The sequence below is a fragment of the Chenopodium quinoa genome, unplaced genomic scaffold, assembly GCF_001683475.1.
Source record: "Chenopodium quinoa cultivar QQ74 unplaced genomic scaffold, ASM168347v1, whole genome shotgun sequence".
Lineage (NCBI taxonomy): Eukaryota > Viridiplantae > Streptophyta > Magnoliopsida > Caryophyllales > Amaranthaceae > Chenopodium > Chenopodium quinoa.
The window spans coordinates 7874259-7899401 of record NW_018743920.1 but is presented as its reverse complement, the minus strand read 5'-3'; the positions used below and the strand labels follow the sequence as shown (position 1 = coordinate 7899401).

The window sequence follows — 25143 nt, the reverse complement described above, 5'->3', positions numbered from 1 at the left end:
ACATTTGGTCAGACTGGACTGACGCAATAGTTTGTGTAATAACATTTTTGTTTGGCGACCAATAACAAATAGTTGATTTGTGGCGGAAGCATTAATATTAGTGTTGTGAATGGCAATTAATCTATTGCATGTACTCCGTACAAGTTTGACATTGATGGCATAATGTAGGTTGGACAACAAAATTTGCAACAACTAATGAGATGCGAGCCGAGGGAGCTTTAGAGTAGATGACTTTCCTTTGCACGTTGAAGCAATGGCGTGTGTCTTAGCTTTACAATGGAGTCGTGACTGTAACCTCTCATAATAATATGTTAAGCATAAACATTGTAACTCAAGTTATCCTTCTTCTACGATGTATGATTGACGCCTCCATGGCATTGTATTAGACTATTTGAGAAATTTAGTTTGGGATTGTTATTCAAAACGTGCAACATTTTAAAGGTGGATATGGACATGGTAAAACAAACACACTGCATTGCTACCAACAATCATACTTGTTTAATACTTCCTCTGTTTTCTTTTTTTTTTTAAAAAAAATAAAAAAAATTGCACATCGGACACAAAGTTTAAGAAATGATTTACTCTGTAAATAACAAAAATGCCCATGTAACTACAAACAAAGAAGATATAATAAAAGAGAGGAAATAAGGGTATATCAAATGTGAATGAGGGTAAGATGGGTATTTGGTGTGTACAGAGTGAACACAAATAAAAAGTGTATAAAAGCATACCTAAATAGAAATGGTACAATTATTATGCGTGCGGCAGGTTGGCTGATATATTTTACTTGTTGGCTGATATGTTTCATGTGTTGGCTGATATGTTTCATTTGTTGGCTAATATGGTTTTTATGTTGGCTAATATTTTCCTTTTGTTGGCTGATATGTTTTTTTTTTTTTTTTTAATTTTTGATATATTTCTTTTGTTGGCTGCTATTGATATATTTCTTTAGTTGACTGATATCTTTATTTTGTTGGCTTATATGTATATTTTAATTGTTGGCTTATATGTTTCATTTTGTTGGCTGATGTGTTTATTTTGTTGGCTTACCTATTGCTTTTGTTTGCTGATTCCATCCTTTTGTTGGCTGATATGCTTCATATATTGGCTGATATGTACCTTCTGTTGGATGATATGTTCCTTTTGTTGGCTGATATGTTTTATTTGTTGGCTGATATGTTCCTTGTGTTAACTGATACATTTTTATTAATGTCTGATATGTCCCTAATGTTGACTAATATCAGACATTAATTAACTAATATGTTCATTTTAATGGCTGATATACATCATTTGCTGGCTAATATGAACATTTCCACGTCACACAATATAAACCCAATTACAAGTACCTGATTCCTTTCTAAAACCCTTCACTGCCCAAGGCAGCCCACCTTCCTTGTTTCTCTCTCCTCCTCTCCCAAAAAATGGTAGTTCCTTGTTTTCCTCCTCCCCCAAAAAATGGCAGTTCCTTGTTTCTCTCTTCTCCTCAATAGGAGTTCTGTGTTTTTCTCTCCTCCTCCCCTAAAAAATGAACCATGCAACCACCGAACCCACCGACCCCTTGTCTTTCCTCGTTCAAGCCGACGCCGCGCAGCCACCACCACCTCTACCTTAAGCCGACGCAGCGCCATTAGCACCTCCAATTGTTAGTTTTTTTTTTTTTATTTTATTTATTTTTATTTAGAGTTATTTATTTGTTTTAATTTGTGATTTGTTTTTATTTTGGGATTTTGGGGATGTAAATCTGGATTGTGGTTCAATGTGTTTGATTTTGCAGGTGGTGGAAGGGTGGAGTGCCGCTACACCTTCTCGTGGCACAAACTATTAGGTGCGGACTGTCGCACCCAATAGTTTGTGAAAGCAAAATGGTGCAATAATTTTTTTTTTTTAAAAAAAACAAACAAAGGAAGTAGCTTTTTTTATTCCAAAAAAAAAACACAAGTTTGAATTATTATTATTATTATTTATACAAATCAATTGGAATAATGTTGCACAGGTAGTGTGCAACATGAACTTTTCATGCTTTTAAATTTGACTAATTTTTAAATTACCTAATATAAAAATTATACAAAAATAAAAAAATAAAAAAAATTAGACATAACACATGTTTGATTTAGTGCTGTCCAAATTCCATAAGCACTACCTTTTGTGTCTTAAGGTTTCTAAGAATCTCTAGAAAATTCATAACATGTTAAGAAATTGGTGAAAAATTGTGGAAGATCGAACTTAAAATAATTGGTATATGCTTATAAAGCTTCTAGATTCACGTGGATAATTCAAAGAGTGTGTATGTAGGATTGTAGGTGATTTTACACACTTCATCCATAGCCTGTTAGCTTATAAATATGTGATGGTGGGCATTATTTAAAAGCATGCAATCCATCTACACCTTCCAATGTTTTACCTCTCATACACTGATAATACTGACCCTAGTATATTATTGTTCGTGGTTTTTTTTTTTTTTTTTTTTTTTTTTTTTGCCTCTTGTGCACTCGCGACTCTCACAACATGACTTATGTGACTATCAAGGATTGACGAGGTACAAATGATATTTGAAAGGCGTCTTGAAAATATTTCAAGAAAATGAATTAGTGTTGAAATAACATGTAATCGAGTTGAAAGATGGTGAAAAACTTTTTTTACATGTTCAATTGAATGAATTTTCAGGGAGATATTAACAAGATAAATAAATATCTCATTTTTCTTGTTCAATTATATTTGGATTAACAATATAGCATGGATATGATAAACAAAAAAAAATCTAATAAAGTATAATGATAAATTATACTATGTAATTATAATTGAGAAAATAAATGGAAAGTGCACTTTTTTTTTTCTTCTTTTGCAATCCATTTTCATTTATAAAAATAGGGAAATATATCCATCAGGGTTGATTAGCGACAAACATTCCATGCAAGTGTAATCACAATCTACAAGATTTACCAAATCTTGAAATAGATAAGAGATATCGATTTTTAAATAGTTCATCCTATACACGATTTGAATGCATAATTTAAAGGTATCAATATTATGTATTATATTTGGGTTTCTTTTAAAGTTATATGTTTTTCTTGAATACTCATTTACCTGCCAAATTTAAAAGAATTTGTGGTTAGTTGTAGCACATTTTTATTAGTTATATAAAAATAATAATAATAATAATAATTGTTTTAGAATCAATGAAATAAAAAAGTTAATGTTACTCGATCATATTATTATTATTATTATTATTATTATTATTATTATTATTATTATTATTATTATAATAATAATAATAACAAAAACCTACAAAGTCAAATGATTTACAAGAAATTAGTGGGGAGCCGAGATACTATTTGGGCCCCCATCCCTCTAGCTATAGCGAACCTAATCCTGTTAAAGATGTGAGCAGCCGCACGAGCATCAATATCCTGAGTCCTAGCGAACGCCTGAACCCGCTACAGCAACGCAACATCATCCTTCTCTAATTCCCCCAATGAAGAAAAGGAGAAAGGAAGAAAACCATAGCCAATATCCCTGCAACGCGCCCCATTCTTGTCTCGCTTCCGCTGAGCCGTAGCCGACACAATACGACCAGAAACGAAGTTAGACAACCCAGATTGTGTCAATGGAGAAGACCCCGTCAAGTCAACACATACATCTAGGCCTCTATCCCAAGAATAAAGCAACACATCTGCTGGTCGAAGAGCCCCGTCGTTCCCTCCAATCAACCCAACGTTGACCTCCTTCCTTGCAGAAATCCTAGAGCAGAAACAAATATCAGCAAGGGTATCACGAACAACGTTGTGCCGATGTTTAATACCCACCATCCCAGCACAAGACACTGCATGATCCCCATTGAAAACCCTTGAGCAAGCAGAACAAGGTGTCAAAACGGAGAACAAGGGAACACCAAACCGGTAGCAAAGAACACAACGGTAAGTCTTACAATTCATAGTCTGACCCAAACCTAATATCGGGATCGCTCGCAACCAGATAGAAGTGTGATATCGGGACCGCTCGCAACCAGGCAGAAGTCTTACCATTCATATTATTGTTATTTATTTTGTTTTTTTTTCAAAGAAAGGATTATACGGAGTATGTAACAAGTATATGATTGACAGTTGCCACTACATATTACGGAGTAACTAAAAAAAGATGACCCTCATAAACCATGTGATTATTAATTTATTATATTACTTGTATATACTTCGTAGGTAAGTGGCAATTGCATTCGTATTACTCAAAAATTTAACAAATCACAAGTACTCATTCGTATTACAAAAATTTAATCAATCACAAGTACGAGTACTCTATAATTAATTTAGCTGACATCTACTTCCAATTATATGAAATTACAATTTTACATGCCAGCACAAGGAACACTTGTCGATGATGGACATGTGTTCCCAACAATGTCTAATTGGGTAAATTCACACCCATACTAGGGCTACATCTTTCTTGCATTCAGCAGAAAGCATATTTTCTCTCTCACTCTCGCACACATGCTCAACCGATTCACCCCATTTCCCCCGACGATGCCTCTCACCAGATGAGCGGCTCCCATTCTTCACCCTAAATTTTTAACCTAATTGCGTCTTTTTGATCATATATCTTTTGAATCATCCACTCTTTGTCTTTCTTATTGTCCAATTTCAATTTCAATTTCAATTGTTCTTTCTCCAAACCCTAGAAAATGTCGGGCGGCTTTTTCCGGGTAATTTATCTCATCTATCCTTTTCTGGAATTTTGTAGTCTTGGAACTGCGTAATGTTGATGATTGATGTTCTGATTACGAATTCATTCTTTTTAGATCGGATGTAATTGAATATGCGCTCGAATTAAAATGTTTGAATTTATGTTCAATTGTGGATGTAATTGTTTTCGTTTCAGCTATTTTGATCATGTATATGTTGAAATTGCTTGTTTATACTTTATAACGCCTGGTTGATTCTGTGTCATCTTGTTGGAGTTTATATGATTGGAATTTTGAATTTTCCATTTGAATAGGGCACGTCAGCTGAGCAAGACACTCGGTTCTCAAACAAGCAAGCAAAGTTGCTCAAAACGCAGAAGTTTGCTCCCGAACTCGAACATTTGGTTCGTTTTCTCAGTATTATTGTCATCATTTAAGTATTTGCTAGGGAATTGAAATTTGAACTAAATGTAATCTGTTGATTGTTTGTATGGTGAATTTTGTTGATTAGGTTGATATTTCAAAAGTTAAAATGGATGTTATTAAGCCGTGGATCGCTAAAAGAGTGACTGAACTCCTTGATGGATTTGAGGACGAAGTGCTGATTAACTTCATCAATGGACTTCTTGAAGGAAAGGTATCTATGTTACTATCTTAATGTAACATTGGAGTCGGTTGCTGGATTTAATTTGTTGATGCATCTGTCTTTTTGAGTCAATTTACTTTTAAATTGTTTTCAGTACAATGCGCTTACTTGCCTTACATCAATTTCTACAAAATACATCTAATGGTGATGCCTTTTTGTGTTAGATACTTGGACAACTGCATGTCTTTGGATATACAGACACGTACTCTATGACTCAAATTTGTTAGAATTGTTGTTTTTCAGTTTTTTTCCATGTCCATGTGTACTGTTGTTACAACACTTTGCTCACTTCTGTCACCATGAAACACATTATCTGCTTTAGTAGCAGTGTTTTTGATGATGGACTCAATTGTGGAGTCTCACAGAATAACCTGTTTACTTGCAAAGGTTACAAATTGTATTTGTCTCATCGTAAAAGGTATTTGTTGCGTTATTCTCTGCATAATTTGTGGCAGGTTGTTAATGGAAAGCAGATCCAAATTCAACTAACTGGTTTCATGGAAAAGAATACTGGTAAGTTCATGAAAGAGCTTTGGTCGCTTCTTCTCAGTGCACAGAAAAATGCTAGTGGTGTACCCCAACAATTCCTGGATGCTAAGGAAGAGGAAACTAGGAAGAAAAAGGTTCTTATCTTTATAGTGAGGCTCATTGTTCAATACTGAACTTTCCGATATCGTGTGATTTACTTTTGTGAATACTTGCAGGAGGAGAATGATCGTATCTTTAATGAAATCCAGAGAAGGAAAGAGAAGGAAGGAGAAGATTCTGAGCAAGAGAAAGTGAGGCAAATGGTAACTTAATATGTTTCATGCTAGAGCTAGCTTCTTGAGAGTTGGGTTGTTTGATTTTAACTCTCTTGTTTCTTATGGCCACTCAGCTTGCTTCTGCAATTATTTGGGTTCATGTCCTTACCTCAAACTACTGTAGGATGACGGGCTTGGAAAATATTCTAATGACGAATCAAATAGAAGACGAGAAAGAGGTTCTGGTGTGCAATCTGAAGATGAGAATGGAGCTGATGTGAGAAATGGTTTTGGAGGAAGGTCCAGGTTGGTTGTTAAACAATTATTGTCGATTTTATATCCGTGACTTTTTGATGTACACTCCTTTTAAGTGTTGTAGATTCCCGTTGGTCTTCTATAGTTCCATTGGCATGTGCAAATGGTTTTAATGATTAAACGGAGTCTTTATCCCACCACAAAGGACTGTTTGCTATTGAAAACTACATCAGTTTTATTTAAATATAACATTTTAACTGTGATGGTTCTATTTCAAAAGGGTTTCAGTGGTGTTTTTTTTATATTTTATTTTTTTTTATTTTATTTTTTTATTTCTATTTTTAATTTCAATATACTGTATGCCTTTCTTTCAAAAAAAAAAAAAGGTATTGTATACCTTTTCACAGTTTATATTATTGCACTTATGATTAGCTAATTAAGAGGTTGCCTAAAATTTGAAGTGTACTAGCTTTTTGTTGGTAGGCTGAAGCTTCATAGTGGCTTTAATATATGTATTTTGGGATTAGGTATGTGGTATTCATTACTTTCTCCGTTCTGCAAATATTGCACCATTTCTCTTTTAGGAAACTTTTACCATTTACATTTACCAATCTACCCTTACTAAAACCCACGTGAAGTGTACTCCACCCCACTTGCATATACTTATTCATTTAAGTAATTACTTGCAAGGAAATCACTTTTGTCATTTTGCCTTTCTCTCTCCTCTTCTGATTTCTTGCCCCTCCCCCATGGTGCAATATATGAGGAACAGAGGAAGTAATATTTTTCTACCTTGTCTTCTTAAATATCATGAACGCTAAACCTCCTTATGATGAGGTTATCTATCCATGTTGCTTATCTGTGTCAGCTACGAGATGACTAAATATGATCTTGTTGGATTCTGTTGAATATTCTTGAAAAAAAATATTTATATTGATCTCGTTTTAACTTTGTGTAATGCACATTTCTGTAGCATCTGTTTTTGCATTTGCATTTTCAAAGAATTTGGAGTAGAATTTTCACACTCTATATTCTGGTGTGGATGGTTGTCGTGGTAGTTGAGGAAATAGATCATTTTGTGCTCAACTTACGGATTCTGCTGTCATGCCCGTCTATTTGTCATTATTTCTGTGAACATGGTGATTTCATCCCCTTCCCCTCTTTTTCTGAAGTGTGTTTGAATTGCGTCTTGTGGGTGCATCAAGTTGTTTTGGTTTTGGGTAGATGCTGCATTGTCTCTTGACCTCCTAACATTTGGGTGTGGAGTATCATCCTTAGACATCTTTGGTGATTTATTTGGCAACATAAATATTGACGTACAAACTACCTCTTTATTGCAGAGCATCCAAGTCACCATCTGATCAGTCTCAATCACCTCATCGGTAAGTATTCTAGCTATTTCTCTTGCTTGAACAATATGCAAATTTGTGTGCTATTAGATTTTCAGTGGCATCATTTTTTTGATTTTTTTTTTTAGTTCCTTAGAAGCATTGGTCGACTGCTCGTTCTAGGTGTATTACCAAGTCATATTCCAATTTTAAAAGTTTTCTAAAGTATGTGGTCTTTACAGCATAAAGTGAATTGAACGGGGTCTGTTTTTTCAATTTTGTATTTTGCTCTTTTGTTGTTAATGCTCTAAGTCAATGAGTATGCCACTTCCATTTTTAAGAGTTATTCAAATTATGTGGTTTCGGCATGTTTTTTCAGTAGGTTGCTATTTGATGTCAATTTTTAGTTGTGTTTTATCCACCTTTTTTTGGATGTTTATAAAATTACTGTTTTATTATTTAATGTTGCTACTATTTGAGTATTAGATATCATATTATTTCTATGTTCTATATATTGTATTTTTTTTGGTCATCTTTTGTTTGTTTCCACCAACCAACCACCACATTACAATTATCTTTGCTAACTTCATTGGATATATTTGTTTGCTAGTTGAGTACTGACTTCTTTAGCAGGATTCACACTAGATTTTGGTGCTGCATTGTGTTACTTACTATTTACTTTCTTCCCCTTCTCTTGAAAATCTTTATATACACCTGGGTGCAAGGTGCACCCAAGAGTATTTTCTTCTCTTAAATCTTAAAATGAGCAAAAAAACCACCCTTGGGTGCACGCACCTCGTGCACCTGGGTGTATGTAAAAAGGTTATGCCCTTCTCTTAGTTGCTGAGGTGATCAGGATTCACAATGTTGATACTTTTTCCGAGACTGATTTAACACCTTTTTTTTTTACTTGTAGAGAAAGAAGTGTATCGCGGAGTGTTTCTGGTTCTCCTAGGGCAAAAAGGCAATTGGTTTCTTCTGGAAGAAGACATCATTCGCCCCGAAGATCTGTCACACCTAGGAGGCGGTCTACCCGGGAGTCAGTTTCTCCAAGGCGTAGGTCTCTTTCTAGAAGGCAGTCTCCATCTCGTACTCGTTATAGGTCTCCATCTCCTGTGAGGCGCCGATTTTGTTCTCCAGCACGCAGAAGGTCACCATCTCCAATTCGACGCATGTCACCTTCTCCTGCCAGAAGAAGATCACCATCTCCTTTAAGACGTCGTTCTCGGTCACCTTTACGACGTCGGTCTCCTTCTCCTAGAAGGCGTCGATCACCTTCTCCGTGGCGTCGACGATCACCATCCCCTAGGCGACGCAGATCCCCCTCTCCTGTTCATCGCCGTAGGAGGAGGTCCTCTTCAAGTCCGAGGTCTCGGTCCCCAGGTCTGCGTAGGTCTCCATCTCCTATTCGACGTAGGTTCCAATCCCCTGTCAGAAGGCCTTTTCCAGTCCGACGTAGGTCTCCATCTCCTGCACGGCGTAGGTCTCCATCTCCTGCTCGACGCAGGTCTCCATCTCCTGCTCGACGTAGGTCCCCCATGGCAAGGGGATACCGTTCTCCACCTCCAGTGGAACATAGATCTTTAGCTCCAGTTCGGAGAAAGTCACCTGTTCCAGCTCGTAGGCGATCACCTACTCCATCACCAAGCAGATCTCCGTTGCCTGCCAGTCAAAGTTCCAGATCACCTGTCAGGCATATTTCTGCTTCACAAGTTAAGACGAGATCACCCAGAATTCAGAATTCCCCACATGGATCCCCTAGAGATCGTAACAGGTAATTTATGGATCAATCAGTTGCAGTGTTGTATTTGTGAATTTGTATTCTTTAAGCATCGCTCTTAACTTTGTTTTTGCTGAAGCATCTAGCAGTTTAGCTCTAATTTGCTCAAAAAGTATTCTTCTCTCTGTCTCTCTCTCTCTCTAACCAATAAAGATGTTTTCAATATAAGTAATGTCAAAGATCTTATCTTTTGGTGGATTTACAGTGATCATGAGCCTGCAATGATGGCTCGTAGACAGCCTATTTCATTGTCCCCCCAGAGAGATAACCGAAAGCGTTCACCCAGAAATGTGCCGTCTGTCTCACCTCCTCCAGAGAAGTCAAATGCGGTTTCACCACTAGCCCGCAAAAAGAGTTCTGTTGAAGATGGGAGGTCTTACTCTGCTGCCCAATTTAAATAACAAATTTTTGGTTTATTGGGACTTTTATAATAAATTTAACTTGTATTTCTTTCCTGTGCAGGCCAGCGAGTCCATATGACAGTCCTGTTAAAAAATCAGAGGATAAAACAACCCTTAATGGAAATCGGAGTCCTAGTAGATTGAGAGGCCACAAAGTTCGTCATGGAAGCCTAGAAACGAGTGGAGATAGATTTGATAATGACAGGTTCATTTTGTCAAATATAACCAATTATTTTTCATTTTACTGGAAGTGTTCATTTCAAAATTGCTTTTTTTTTTTTTAAAAAAAAAATTCTTGCTGAAACATTATGGTGAACATCAATCTCAATTTTGTAGGGAGTATCAGGCGGACAAGTACAAGTTAGAAGAAAAAAATTCAGGACGCTCATCAGCTGGCAAGCAGAGGGATTCTCCTGATCGATCAGTTAGATACCAACATCGTGGTAATGTTGGTGCAAGACAGGACGATGAGATAACAAGGTATTGACTGTTATATGAATTGTCTATTTGTGAACCATTATCTTGTAAAAGCATTTATCCCTCATTTATTATACTTTATTATTGACTGGTTTACAGTGAAGAAGCTTCTTTGAAGGAAGTTCGTGCTCTGAAAAAGTCACCACCTAGAGGTGGAACTGTATCAGATGAGAGGTCTGACATGTTGTATCCTGGGGATGTTTCCAAGTTGAATGAAAAGAGGAACTACCAACAGAAAGATACTAGGGACAACACTGTGTCTGACTCCGTAGTGAAATTACATAATAAACGAAGAAGTCCTAGTGTTGACTCTGAATCTGGATCTGAGGAAAGTGAGAAGCATAAAGCTGAAGTTTCTGAGAAGAGGAAGCATCGAAGGTCAAGGCGAAGAGAAGTGGCATCTGATGACACTAGTTCTGAATCTGAGATGGAGGATAGGAAAGAAGCTAAGAGAAGAAAGAAGGAAGAGAAGAAAATACGAAAAGAGGAGCGGCGTAGGCGTCGTGAGGAGCGGCGCCGGAGGAAGGAAGAGAAGCGTGCTGGTAAACGGAAGCAAAAGTCAAAAGATGCTGATGCCCTGTCTTCTGATGTGGAAAACAATGAGAAGGATACCAATGCTGCAAATGGTGAACGTCGTACAAAGAAGTATTCAAGTGATGAAGAAGAGACAGAATCGCAGAAGAAGAGGCTTGAGATTGAGCTACGTGAAAAGGCTCTTGAGTCACTGAGAGCAAAGAAGGGGATTAGTCGTTGAATATGCTGTTTTTGTAACTTCTGATGTTGCCTATATTTTGCAACGTTGAACAATTTCTTATGGCTTTGATTTTGTTTTTGTTTTTGTTATTCGTACTTTATGTTTTTAATGCTATAAATGTAGTTGATATATCTTTAATGCGGTCTGTGTTTGCTGCTGGCAGTTGAGATGGATAGTTGAGGATTTCCTGAGATATCTCTTGAGTCTTGACTGCGACTATATGCAGGACTTGCTGCTATATATTCTGGTAATGACTGTTTCCATTGTTGGTTTCTCGTATATGTTGAATATCCGGAGAGCATTGATTTTGGGTGTTACTCATCCTGCTGTTGTACGACTGCCCTTATTTGTGTGGTTATTGTTAAATTTATTTAATGATGCTAGTGAATAATAACTTATAATAGTTATGTTCATTCAATCTATTGATTGTAATGTATTGTAAGGAAGTAATACCTAATGGTGCCATTATCCAATGTTGTTTTTAGTACTAAGTCAGCTTTCTGGTTAATTGATAGATCATAATATTCCAACTAGATGTGGTTGAGAACCTGAGCTGGCCTACTTATTGAGCAAAATTCAGGTGAAGTATTTCAGTTCTTTGACAGTCTCTTGGGAGAAGATTTGTGTACAGCATAGACTATAAAATATGTCAATTGGAATTAAACAGCATAGGGTTTTTGTTTTTCTTTGTTATTGTGTATCTTACTTTTGTGTCATTGGCAGCTTGAAAGGAGTTCTTGGGCTGTGTATAGTTTTTGACTGGTGCTTGCTTTGGATGCTTGCTCTCCATTTCTCCATACGGGTAGAATCCTGCATGTATAACTACCTTACTTCAGTCAATAGGTATTGGTATCGGTCTCTCTTTGTCAATTCATTGCTTCTGCATTGTAAACAATTTGGGCAGGGGATAGGTATTGGTATCAGTCTTTTCTTTGTCAGCTCGTGCTTCTACATTGTGAACAATCTGGTCAGTCTCAAATCATGAACGATACATATTTGCCATCTGTCTCTCTCTTTCTCTCCCGGGTTGGTTTTCTGGGATAGCTCTGTTACTAGCTTCATCATTGTGTCACTGCTGACTATTTTGCTGTTTACTTTTTTCCCATGTTTATCCTATTAGCTTCTTTTGATTAACTTGCATTAAGCTTTTCTGAACAGTAAATGGTATGCATAAACGCATAGTATTAGCAGAACAGGAAGTGAATTTTATCTTCTGAAGTGGTTTTGAGTTTGATTTGATGTTATGAAGTCAATGTTGATGTTTTTGCTATGCCAGACTACATTCTACTCATGGTTTTTCATGTACTAGCAAAATGAATTGTATTTGTATAATTGGAGCAGACTTGATGCTGGTATAATTCAATTAGAAAGTTTGTTTAGACATTGATTAGCATTTTATGACTGGAGTGATGGCAAACTTAGCATAATTTTTGATTTATAAAATCACGTAATAAGGGGAAGGAATTACTATTCTGTATCATTATCAAGTGTGATGGTTGTTTTGTGCTGTTAATTTGGTTTCAATTGGAAAGATTACTATTTTCTGCTATTTTTGTTGATATCCCCGTTATTATCATTACTTTCTGTTTTGGTTAAGGCTTACCTGAATCTGACTGCATTAATGTTCACGGTTGGGTCAAGTTACTCGTCGATATGTGCTTCAAAGCAAAGATCTTACCTTTATCTAGAGATTAGTGGTACACTATTTTCAATATTGTTCTGTATGTTTTACATTTTTCACCAAAATATGCTACATCAATTGTGAAGTTGAAATTACCAAGTCAGGTTTGTACTGTTAACCCGTGTTTCGGAATTGAAGAGAGATTATGCTGGTTAGGGAACAATTTGTGAATGAAGTATGTCAGTTTGGATCTGTTGTCAGATTTGTGTTCTGGTTAATGGCGTGCTTCTCTCGATTGTTCTTGTTTTGAGGCAGTAGTGGTCTTTATGGAAGAGTTTTCTTCTACACAAATCAAATTACCAGATTTTCTCCTTGCCATTAAAAATTTCATGCCGTAATATTATGTTAGAACTTTGATGATGTTGGTTGTCATCTATCTGTATGTAGGTATGGAGTACTAAACATAAACTTGGTCTCTGTCAAATTATTGATTTTGTGACTTTCAATATTGTTGATAAGAAACACGCTAGTTAAAATTCTCTATTAATACAAGGTAACTTTTTAATTGGATCAATATTTTGCTTCGTGCAACTATGCTAACAGAGGCTTTTGGGCCAGATTGACACTGTAAACATAAGTATTGTGTTACATCAGCTGCAGTTGTTAGCTGCTAGCTGATGTTATACCAGTGTTGTCGCTGCAAGTTATGACTGCATCTGTTGTATCCGTTTTGTCTTGCATATTACGGAGTAGCAGTTTGCAAAAGTTGACTAGTTTGAGAACTACTGTGTTTTTTGTTTTTTATTTATTCTAATGTTATAAGTATAATAATCTCTTCCCATCCTTGTCTTGTAAGTCCGCTGTAAGCCTGTAACAGCTTCCTACTATGTCGATTACTCTTTAACAAACTCATTCAAGCCTTTAACCTCAAGCATACACTGGTTGATTTTGTTGCTTTCAGTATGATAAATAAGGCAAGTTTGTTTAACTCTTTGGAAGTTTGGATCCGTGTTTGCCCATATCGCTCGTAGTCTCTACTTTTCCCTTTTCTTGGGACTTCTGACTTCAGCTAGCTTGAGTAAAGCACCTAAGGCAACATCCTTGGCAGCCATTGAATCTCTCATACTTCCATTCTTCCATCAATACTTCTCTCAGGTTTATATCATAATCAATACATTCCCCCCCCCCCCCCCCCCCCCCCCCCCCCCCCCCCCCCCCCCCCCCCCCCCTTTTTTTTTTGTTGTACCTTATTATATTTTATGTTTGCCAATGCACAAGACTAATGGCACGACTTCACCTGGTAATATAATTACGATCATGTGGTGTTTGCCTAATAATATAATTACAACTTTGCATGAGGCATTTGATCGCAAGGGATGGAGTAGGAAGATATTTGTGGATGACTATATGAAATAATCATTTTTGGTTTATGTAGCCGACTCTACTTATTGGATTAAGGCTTTGATTTATTAATTGGTATTTATAGAGCAATTTAATATCAATGAGCTCTTTCCTTACACTGAAAATGATGTAGATTTCCAACAATGATTGAAAAAAGAAATTAGTCACTAATTATGGTTGATGTTAACTAGGCTAATTGGTAAAGTCGTGAAGGTTGGTACTTAAGACTTGAATTATTATTATTAATATCCATGCGCTTTTAGTTGAGTGCTTTTCCTAATTAATGCTACAAAGAAATGTACCATCCACGTCAGCTATTTTTCGTTTTTTTTGACAAAACCAAGTAGTGGTTATTAAGAAAATCGATTTTTCCTCTCCTTTTTACTTGGACAGTATAGTGGAAATTTAAGAAAAAATGATTTTAATTTGAAAATTGAATCTATTCGTAGCATTGTTTAGGAAAAGCACTTCTTTTAGTTCTCTAAAAAAAATGTATGATTTTTATTACTCCGTAAATACCCGCATTGACTGGTTATAATAATGGATTGAGATTTGTCAAAAATTTCCCTATTCCCTTACCCATATAAGGGCGCTATCTGAAAACTTAGTGGTCATCGTTATATTGTAGATAGTGTTTGCGTGGCTGATGTCAATTGGGTAAAGATAAGCAGATGGGTTGTCTTCTTTCTTCTGCCTGTGTACTGCACATTGCACAAACTAACAGAATTGAAACTAATGTTAATGAATGGATCACAAACTAAAATCACAAAGATTTCTTAACTAACTAAGCCTTAATTTTTTATTTTTTTTTGGCAAATCCTATGGCTCATACTGTCCCTTCCAATTCATTTCTGTTAACAACTACACCTCATTCTAGGCTGCTGGTTTACAAGAAACCAAGGCAGCTTACTGTATTTGCTAAGAATGCCGGGCCTTTCTCGTCGTTTCGACTAAGAAAACAGTCAGGTGATGAAGCACCTTCCGAGGATGATGGCCAAGTTAAAAACAATAATCCCTTTCAGTTTGACTGGAGTAAGATATCTCAAGTCGATGTCAAGTCACTGATTCCGGTTGTCAATAATTCTTCTGGCTTGGTGGGCCCTGGTAGGCAGAAGGATGCTGGGACTGTTTTCGTTGTGGGTGCCACCGGGCAGGCGGGCGCACGCATTGCTCAGAAGCTATTGCGAGAGGGGTTTAAGGTCCGCGCTGGGGTGCCAGACCTTGGTGCTGCACAAGAATTGGCTCGGTTTGCCTCAGACTATAAGGTTGTTATCTTCTAACCGTTTTATCTTCTTTACTAAATTTCTTTTGGTGATTGAGAGATTAATAATTTTGCTACTTTTTACATTAGTGTTTAAAAGAAATAAATGATGTTAATGTTAGAGTTGTAGATCAATGCTTTGTAAATAGTAAAGCAGGGTTTTAAGAAGTTAAAACTGTAGAAGCCATGATATGTTATAATATTGCACAGGGGGAGAAAAAAACCTTACAATGTCAGTTATGTTTGGTATGCTGTTTACTTACATTTGAATAGTTGGCAGATTATATCGAAGGAGGAACTGAAACGCTTGAATGCTGTTGAATCCACGTTCAACGATGCAGAATCAATTGCGAAAGCAATAGGGAATGCAAGCAAGGTGGTTGTTACAATTGGTTCTTCTGAGAATGGCCCCAACAAAGAGGTCACCACATCAGATGCTCTACAGGTAGTTGAAGCAGCTCAACTCGCCGGTGTGGGTCACTTGGCAATCATCTATGATACTTCACCAGTTGCAACAACCAATAATGTTCTGGACGGAATCTCCTCCTTTTTTAACAACCTTTTCTCAAAATCTCAGCCATTGACGATTTCTGAGTTCTTGGAGAGAGTCATCCAGACTGATGTCAGATACACGTTCCTCAGGACGACATTTACTGAGGATTTTTCCCCTGAGAGTTCTTACAATGTTGCTGTGGCCACAGAGGGGAGTGCTGGCACAAACGACTACAAAGTAATGTAATGTATGCGCACAAATGTAAAAAAAGAAAAGAAAATGGCTACTTTTGTATGTTTTTGGGGCTGTCCTGTTTTTTGGCGGTTCTAATCTTAGTCCTTACATGTACAGGTAGCAAGGTCACAGATGGCTACTCTGGTGGCAGGTCTTTTTTCAAATACAGCAGTAGCAGAAGATAAGGTAGGTTGACATATTCTGCACATATCACAATGATCTTATTTAAACATGGTAAAATTGCAAATAACATGGTCTAATGCCAAGTTAAAACTAGAATGTGTATTTGATCGTTGGATGCATCATAGTCAAGTTAATATTTCTTGGACTTCACATGTATAGGTCAGACGCATTTTAAGGTGCTTGTTCTGAAACGAAGTGATCCACAAAATGGAATCAGTTGATATATTATTGTGACTAGTTTTGCATTTTAAAATCAACCAACGAGATTAGAGAAAACTGCCAAAGGCCACTTTGCACCAATTGAATCACATTAACATATGATGCCAAATACGTAGTAATATTCTCAGGACCAAGAATTAGTCTGCTGATGTACACAGATTTCTAACTTAGAGAATTGTATTCTTCTCACACAGTCAAATTATATATTTCTGGGAATTCAAGGTTCCATTTGTTACATTTCAAGTGTGTTCAAAATTGGGTTTGGAATGCCTAGGAACGAAGGAAGCTTTGTGGTTCTGTTCTTGTTCCTTCTCCAACGCATGACTTTTCACCTGTGAATACATGCTTATCTGGAGTTCAATGTGTAGTTTTTGTCCAAATAGTTTGGACTTCCTCTAGGCATTCAAGGAGAGTTATAATTCTATCATTTGAAAAGCTGAATATTTTCTTCCTTGCTATGTAACATTTTCAGGTGGTGAACGTGTATGCGGATCCATCAGCCCCATTAAAGACTTTAGACGAACTTTTCAGGTATTGTTACATTCTGCCCTATGAACAAGTAGTCTAATGGCCCATTTTGTTCCACCAAAACAACACATGCGCTAAAAACTATTGGATTTCAGTGCCATCCCAGAGGACAATAGAAGGAAAGAATACGCAGAAGCAGTTGCAAGAGCTAAAGCAGAAGAAGAAGCTATAAAAGCTGCTGAGCAAGCCCAAGAAGCAGCCGAGGCTAAGAAGCTGCTCGAAGAAGAAGTGAAAAAGTTGGCAGAGCAAGAAGCACGAGCTGCTAGTTTAGCTGAGGAAGCTAAAGAGAAGGCAGATAAAGCAGGAACCTCATTGGATAGCTTATTAAATAGAGCTAAAGACATAGGCTCAGGAATTTCCTGGGACCAAATTGGATCACAGCTTTCCAGTGCAGTAAAATCATCTAATATTGAGCTCCCCAAAGTCCAGGTTGCTACTGTGAGAGGACAAGCAAAGGCCCAGAATTTACCTGCACAAAAAGCTGTGACCAAACAAAGTACTCCGAAGCAAAGATCTAGACCAAAAGCAAAACCAACACCTGCAGAGGAAAAACCTATCAGTAAAGAGTCGAAGAAGGAAGTAAGGAACATATTGGGTGGTCTGTTCAAGCAAGAAACTATCTATGTTGACGATGTTTGATGATTGCTATGATTTTTCTGGTCCAACTATCCAAAGTAGCAATACTTCTGGTGCATTATGTTCTTGAATCCTGGTTTCTTGTATATGTATGGTTCCAAGTTCTGGTTTCCTGTAATTCCAGTGATGTATCTGTCATCTAAAGATATGTTTCATGCTGTATATGTATTACATCTTCCCCTCCTTTCTTTAGCCGAAGTTTATTGGTTGAAAACTGAATGAGAGATTCAGGAAATCAAAGTATTACATAGATTAAATTTTTTATTTTGTAATAAACTAGTCACTAGCTTACTACATCAATTCTAAGCATAGCTAATTCCCGAGAAAAGGAGCAATTCTTCGTTTACACGAGTGCTCGATCTTAGGAGTTGCCTTGCTTTGTGTTGAATTTTGATGTTGTGGCAAACTTGAAGCTTCTTACACACTACACAAACACCTTTCAGGGACAGTTTTAAGTGAATTTGTCGATTAACAGTCTTATACAGAAGGTAGAGCAAATGAGCAATACCCGGGATGTATACCTCTCCACAATTGCCAACACATTTGCTTGTAGTTTTAAATGATAAGCTTCAAAGCCTTAAGAAACCATTTAACAACCTTTTTTTTTTTTTTTTTTTTTTTTTTTTTTTTTTTTTTTTAAATGCAAACTCTAAATTTACCTTTTTAACACAGATTTCCCTACTGATTCATTGATTTTGTAGACAGTTTATGAACACTTAACACCATTTAAAAAATCAATGAGGTTGCTAAGAGCAAGCAACGTTACCAAAAAGAAAGGGTAATTTTATTTCTAAAGCTATCTTAATGTTCAGTGTATCATTCACTAACATCATGGTCGTGTCAAATATTTGAAGGTCATAAACTAAATTTTAAGATTGGATACATTAATAACAATACTACCCCATTTCAGAATATAACTGACATAGTTTGACTTTTTGCGCTATTTATAATACTAAATTATCACGTAAAATGTTGTCAAATAAGTATTAATACAAAGTATAAAGATTCATAATATTAACTTCTTCATAATTTTTAAATATTTACTTATAAATACTTGTACATTAATGCTCAAATCAGTGCATTGAGTGTACCAAATTTAAATGTGTCAGTTATCTTATTACAAAAGACGTACTAATTATAACGTGACCGTACAACTGTGGGAGATCAGTATCACACATCGATCCAAGAGTCCTTTGTATCATTATTGGTGGGCATTTCTCATGCATTTCAATCCTTGTGCATCACGAGAATTAATATTCAGTTAGCCTAAAATGCAAACGAGTACAAATGTACTTATGCTAAAGGCAGGCCAACGTAATACATAAACATTGGGCAAGATCCAAGAAACTCCTTGGTTTTTTGGAGGCAGTCTGGGACACTAATGTATAGAGTCCACTAGGACTCTAACACCGCGTTGGTATTAAATTGTGTTTAGATGGTATCATCTAAATACGAGCAAGGAATTATACTGATACCAACAAAATATTTTTACATTCGTTGGTATTACTGAATAAGTATTTTGGTATATAGATGATACCATTTAAACACAATTTAATACCAACGCCGTGTTATTAAAGTCCTAGTGGACTCTATACATTAGTGGCGTAGACTTTCCCGATTTTTTGCTCACATGATCATTGTTGCCAAATAAGGTGTTTAAAAGACTTAAAACTAAGTTCATAAGTCAAGAAAAACGAGCAGCTCCCTTGTACATTTGTATCAAAACCTTCCACTTTTAAGTTTTAAAGGAAAATAACTCTTTAGCCTTCACATGCATTGTCCTTTTTTTTTTTTCCTCACCAAATTCATAAGCAACATACAGTATATGATATATCATGCATGATAAAACCCTTTAATTATTCTTTAATCACCTTTTTTTTTTTGGACATAATTTAATCACCTAATTAAGTTATACTGTATATTACTTCATTTATATGTATATTTTTTTGGTCTTGATGTTTGTTTTTCAAATTCCAAATTTAAAATGTTAGCCCAACTCCAACAAAAATTCACATTATTATCTGATAAAAATATCAACACCCTATACAAACCACTTATTTTGATAAGTTGTTTCCTCTTCTTGTTCTATAATTTCATACCTAATCGCCAAATCGATCAATCTCCACAATGTTCATTTAGATTAGAACAAGCCATTTATTCATATCATCAACACCATACAAATGATCCTACAAATATTAGTCACATTGTAATAGGGATAGCAAGCACGGTCGATTTAGTGAAATTTAGAAAACCATACATTGAGTCTTGGTGGCAACCTAATGTAATGAAGGGATACCTCTATCTTGACCGCGAACCTACACAATATCTACGGCCTACTTCATCTATTCCATATCGAGTTTCTGAAAACACGTCGAAGTATGAACCCTCAACAAACATCCAATGCTTTTCTTTGACCATAAGCTGAATCCATTTTTTTTTATCTCTCTACAATTGAGAGTCTCTCTCACTAGAAGTGAGGTTTCGTTTAGTTGCACTAGGGTTTGCCTGTTCATCTTCTTCTCAATCCGCATGCAAATTCTGTTGCTTTCCTTTTTAGGCTGCCTAGGTGGGAGGTTTATCTCCAGGTTTCTTGTGTGTGTGGATTAATTATCTTTCTTTTTCAACATCCAAGAGGATCAGCTTCTTGGGCTTAACTCTTTGCCTCGTTTCCCAGAAAAGTTATCAACCTTTTTTTTTAACTTTTGGCTATTCCAATAACGCTGGTTTAGATCCTCTCGTTTTCCCAGCAAATCATCTTAGAGCAGTAAATGCTCATCCTCTAATGGTGCAGTTCATTTATTTCTAGAGTCGGCTACCCTTTTAGGAGCCTATTTCTCTTCAGTTTTCTTGCTTCCCATGCTTGGAAATTTCCACATTCCAAGAGCTCAAGTTGGCTTATAAAAGAGACGATTTGTTATCCCAGTCTTTCAACTTCTCCCCTATCTTTTTTCTTCGTTATTCCTGTCTTTTCAAAGTTATTCTCTAAGTCCTTTCTTTTCCAATATTCCTTTCTTCTTCAGTCAGTTTTCTTAACTCTGATTTGATATATCATGAGCACTAACAGAAACTCACCAAACCCTCATAATGATCACCAATCTAGGAATATGCGAGGGGGACCTCTTATTCCTCCTCCTGAGAATTTCGATCTCAGGAATGTCGCTATAAATTTCAACTCCTGTGTTATTGGTTTGTTCATTGGTCCTCACCCTCCTTCCGAACACTTTGTTCAACACATTGTAACTTCTCGGTGGATAAGAAGGGGAGAAATAAGGATTCATAGGTCGGGTCCGTACTTTTTATTCGAGTGCTTGAACAACCAGGATCTAAAGAATTTGGTTCTTGCAAATACAACTATTATTGATGGTAGGATAATTAACTTCAGGAGGTATCAAATAGACTTTGTACCTCAACATATGAACTTTACGCTCGCACGAGTGTGGGTAAGGGTTTATGGTTTACCCCTAGCCTATCTTACTTCTAGTTGGGCTAGACAAATTTTAAGGCACGTGGGTTACATTGAAGAATTGGAGCACGAAGGAGAGGAGCTTCCAATTCATGCTGAGCTGAGAGCTCAGGTTCTGATTGATCTTTCCATTCCCCTAATACCGGGGTGTTTTATATCTTTGGAAGGAAATAAAGTAATTTGGGTGTACCTTAGGTATGAAGGTATTTTCAAGTTCTGTAAATCATGTGGTTGTGCAGGGCATGCCACATCTCGATGCTCACTCCATGCAGTGGTCGCAAGGAGGAGGGTCAGACGTAGGCCGAATGAGGTTGAAGAAGATGGGTTACGAGTGCTTAATGGACCGGCGGAGTATCCATTCTACTCGAATCTTATCCGTGGGCTTTCGGATTGGTACAGATTTCGCAATACGGGGCTTGATCTCCGGCCAAACGAAAACCCAGAGGAGCCTGCTCCGTATAGGAGAGGTCAAAGGGTGGAGAGAGGCTTTGAAGAGGGTCATCCCTATGAAGACTCATTTTCAACTCAAGATAGTGATGAGAGTGAGCAATTTCACTCTGGAAGGGATGATTGGTTAAATGAAGACTCGGAGCTAATTGAACGAGAAATGGAACCTGTTGGGCCGGATCTTGTTTGTCTCCGGGTCGTCGTTTGGGTCTTAGTGGTGATCCATACGCAGAATTTACTCAACAGAGAGTTTCTCATCTATCTCCGATGGTGAATCAAGAGGAGCACAGAAGTGTAGGTGGGGAGGCGTACAGACAAAATGCTGATCAGTTAGGGGTTTCACGAAGGGAAGGCGTAGTAACTTCAAGCATGGCTGTTGGTGTTAAGGTTTCAGAGACTCTAAAGGAGGAGCAGCTAGGGCCTCTCCCGACGAGGCCATTCTTTGGGGGCTCAACGTTTGAAGTGGGCGAGCCATCATCAGCAAGACAGGAGTATAGACAAAGGGGGGGGGGGGCTGGAACGTTGTTCCACACACTGGGGATTTCAGAATGGGCTTCGTCCCCATAAGTTTTGAAAGTAATCAGGAGGTGTGTTATGGACAGGGGGGAGTACGGGCTTCGGCAATGTTTTCTTCTTGGGCTAGTCATGCTCATGGTTGGCTAGAGAGTCCTTCGATAATGGCTACGAGAAGAGTAGAGGAAGTTGAGCAACAAGTTGATGATGAGTATGAGAAAATCATCGAAGCAAGCACAATCTTGTCTTTGGGAATCCAGAATGCTAGGAGATTGGAGATCCAGGAATTGTGTGGCAATGCAAGAGCTTCATCGGCGCCTTTTCTACGGTTGTCAACAACGGACTTAGCGGGGCTTCCGAATCTCCCCACCACGGAGTTTGATCCCCCTAATACGCCGGTATCTCACTTTAGCTCTTTTAATTTTTTACAGAGTTGTTTAACTATGATGACAGTGCAACCACCAAGAAGAGAATTCGAGAGGAAGTTGGTCACAAGCTGCATTCATGTGATGGAGATTCGGTTAGGTACAATGAATCGGATTATGAGTGGGTGGAAAGAAAGAGGCTCAAAAGGTTGCATAGGTGGTCCGAAAAGGGAGGATTTTCGATCTGGCTGAGAGATGAGAAAGGAGGGTGTAGGTTCGCTTCGAAGGAAATTTCGGATCCTGACATGGCAAGAGAGTTCGGGGTAGACATAGATGTAGATCTGCGTATGAGGGGTAGAAACAAAAGGCCCCAAGAACTTTCTTCTTCTTCTTCTGAGGCTTCTAAAAGGCAGAAAAGCGAAGAAGTGACTTCGGCTTTGAAGGATGTCAGGGATGATATGGATATTGATCTGCAATTACCTATTTTTGACTCGATTAAGCTTACAACGGAGGGTGAGGAGGCTGCTCTTATCCAGCCCCCAACAGGTTTATGAATGTTGTGGCCTGGAATTGTAGGGGCCTTAATGACCCACATACCCTTGCAATTCCTTATCTTGTGTGGCTTTATCGTACAAAAGTGCCTAAGTTTTTATTTGTATCGGAAACAAAAATGGATGTTGATTCGGCTTCTATTAGGTTAGGTATCTTAGGCCCTACTACCACTTTTGAGTGGAATTCGGATGGTAGTAGTGGCGGTCTATTAGTTTTAGTATGGTCTAATGAAGTTGTTGATTGCTTGTTCTCTTCTAAAAAATTTATCTTGTGTAAGATGAATGAATCTAATGGTAGTTCGAAATATATCTTGTTTGTTTATGGTGAACCTCAAGTTGAAAATAGAAGGATAGTATGGGAACAATTGCAATGGTTTTTAGAAGAGTTTAAAAATGTTCTTGTAATAGGAGATTTTAACCAAGTTGAAAGTGGAAGCGACAAACTAGGGGGTTCAACTAGAATTAGAGGCATGGATGCCTTCCTGGATTGGAGGTTCAGTGGCAATGTGACAGAAGTTCTTTTCTCGGGTCCGAGGTTTACCTGGACCAATAAAAGGGAGGGTGACGAGTTGATTCTAGAAAGGTTGGATCGGGCCTATGTAACAGAGGAATGGATTGATCACTCTCCGGATGGGAAAATTATTCATGAACCAATAGTGTGTTCCGACCACGCGGCTATCACTTATCTTGATCAACCTACAGCAATGGTCTCTAATAGACCTTATCAGATCGAGAATTGGTGTCTTACGTTCCCAGAAATCAAGGAAATAGTGGGGCAAACGTGGAAGGAGGAGTTTTCAGGGTCTCCAATGTTCCAGCTCTCAAGGAAGTTAGAAAGGCTAAGGTCTAAGCTCCAATACTGGTGTTTGGAACATAAGCAAGTTTGAGGGATAAACTGGAGGAAGCTTACAAAGGATCTTAGAAACTCTGGGATGAAAATCACCTCAATTCAAGAAGGAGAGGGGTATATTCGGCAGATAAACCACCTTATCTCGGAAAGTCAACTGAGTTTTAGTTTTTAGAATCAAAGAATGAAAGCGAATTGGATCAAAGGTGGGGATTGTCCGACGCCAACTATGTACAGGAGAGTAAAGCAAAGGCAGTCACATAATCTAATCCTAACTTTAAGAAATGAGGAGGAAGCATGGATGGAGGGTCAGGGTGAGGTGGAAGAGGTAATTTTATCTTCAATCAAGAATATCTACAATCCAGTATTACCTGAGAATCATGGGGAATACATAGATCTTCTTCTTCGATAGCTTGATATTCCCATTCTCTCGGAAGAGGATAGAACTTGGCTTGATAGGGATTTCTCGGAGGGTGAGATTAAAAAATTGATGTTTGATATGCATGGCTCGAAGTCGCCTGGGCCGGATGGGTTTACAGTTGATTTTTTTAAAACTTACTGGAATGAGGTAGGGCGCCTGGTAGTAGATAGCGTAATGCAATTCCTGAAGACATGAAATATGCTCAAAGAATGGAATCAATCTCTACTGGTGTTTATTCCTAAGGTTAAGGTTCCGCAACTTGCGAGCCATTTCAGACCCATTAGCCTATGCAATACTGCGTATAAATGTATTTCCAAGTGTTTGGTGAACAGGTTAAAGATAGTTCTGCCAGGTCTTATTACGGAAAACCAGCATGCCTTCATCCCTGGTAGGTATATGGAAGACAATATCCTTTTAAGTCATGAGCTGATGCATCTAATAAACTCGAAGAAAAGGTCTAATTTTACAGCGGTAAAGATCGATATGTCTAAGGCATATGACAGAGTGGATTGGCTTTTCTCCTAAAGGTATTACAAAGTCAGGGCTTCTCTAGCCACTGGATAAGGATGATCTCACAATGCATATCGACGGTTATTTTCAAGGCAATTATAAACAGGAAAATGACTGATCATTTTGCCCCTAAGTGTGGGGCTGAGACAGGGGGACCCGCTATCACCGTATCTTTTCATTCAGTGCATGGATATCCTGTCAATAATGTTGAACTTGGCTGAGGATACCAAGCAAATCCAAGGCCTAAAGGTATCCCGAAGGTCCTCTTCCATCTCTCATCTATTCTTTGCAGATGATGTCATGCTTTTCTTCAAGGCAAATAAGGAGTCATGTATGTGTATCTCAGATATACTTTATAGGTTTGGTAAAGCCTCTGGCCAGCAGCTTAACCTTC

The 25143-nt window shown here is 37.6% G+C and overlaps 2 protein-coding genes across 3 annotated transcripts; both read left to right on the top strand.

The window, feature by feature from the left end:
- The first annotated feature begins 4428 nt into the window (after positions 1 to 4428).
- Positions 4429 to 12533, top strand: LOC110688360 (serine/arginine repetitive matrix protein 1-like). Its single transcript, XM_021865104.1, has 14 exons — positions 4429 to 4693; positions 4987 to 5076; positions 5184 to 5309; positions 5774 to 5941; positions 6023 to 6109; positions 6246 to 6367; positions 7657 to 7698; positions 8561 to 9418; positions 9630 to 9797; positions 9887 to 10030; positions 10162 to 10305; positions 10402 to 11303; positions 11572 to 11636; positions 11780 to 12533. Exons 1-12 carry the CDS (start codon positions 4673 to 4675, stop codon positions 11054 to 11056), a joined length of 2625 nt encoding a protein of 874 aa, XP_021720796.1. The 5' UTR covers positions 4429 to 4672; the 3' UTR covers positions 11057 to 11303; positions 11572 to 11636; positions 11780 to 12533.
- Positions 12534 to 13908: 1375 nt separating this feature from the next.
- On the top strand, positions 13909 to 17894 carry LOC110688361 (protein plastid transcriptionally active 16, chloroplastic-like). Of its 2 annotated transcripts, none has more exons than XM_021865105.1 (5): positions 13909 to 15343; positions 15620 to 16069; positions 16184 to 16252; positions 16941 to 16999; positions 17092 to 17894. In XM_021865105.1, exons 1-5 carry the CDS (start codon positions 14900 to 14902, stop codon positions 17633 to 17635), a joined length of 1566 nt encoding a protein of 521 aa, XP_021720797.1. In that variant the 5' UTR covers positions 13909 to 14899; the 3' UTR covers positions 17636 to 17894. The 2 variants fall into 2 exon arrangements, with proteins under 2 accessions (XP_021720797.1, XP_021720798.1); XM_021865106.1 differs by having other exon boundaries at positions 15066 to 15343; positions 15613 to 16069.
- The last annotated feature ends 7249 nt before the right edge of the window (positions 17895 to 25143 follow it).

Excerpts from the sequence above, each read along its gene's own strand:
- LOC110688360 (XM_021865104.1), top strand. The coding sequence starts at position 4,673 with ATGTCGGGCGGCTTTTTCCGG. Across the intron at positions 6,368-7,656 it reads GGTTTTGGAGGAAGGTCCAG|AGCATCCAAGTCACCATCTG; the intron begins GTTGGTTGTTAA and ends TCTTTATTGCAG. Across the intron at positions 9,419-9,629 it reads TCCCCTAGAGATCGTAACAG|TGATCATGAGCCTGCAATGA; the intron begins GTAATTTATGGA and ends GTGGATTTACAG.
- LOC110688361 (XM_021865105.1), top strand. The coding sequence starts at position 14,900 with ATGGCTCATACTGTCCCTTCCAATTCATTTCTGTTAACAACTACACCT. Across the intron at positions 15,344-15,619 it reads GGTTTGCCTCAGACTATAAG|ATTATATCGAAGGAGGAACT; the intron begins GTTGTTATCTTC and ends AATAGTTGGCAG. Across the intron at positions 16,253-16,940 it reads CAGCAGTAGCAGAAGATAAG|GTGGTGAACGTGTATGCGGA; the intron begins GTAGGTTGACAT and ends TAACATTTTCAG.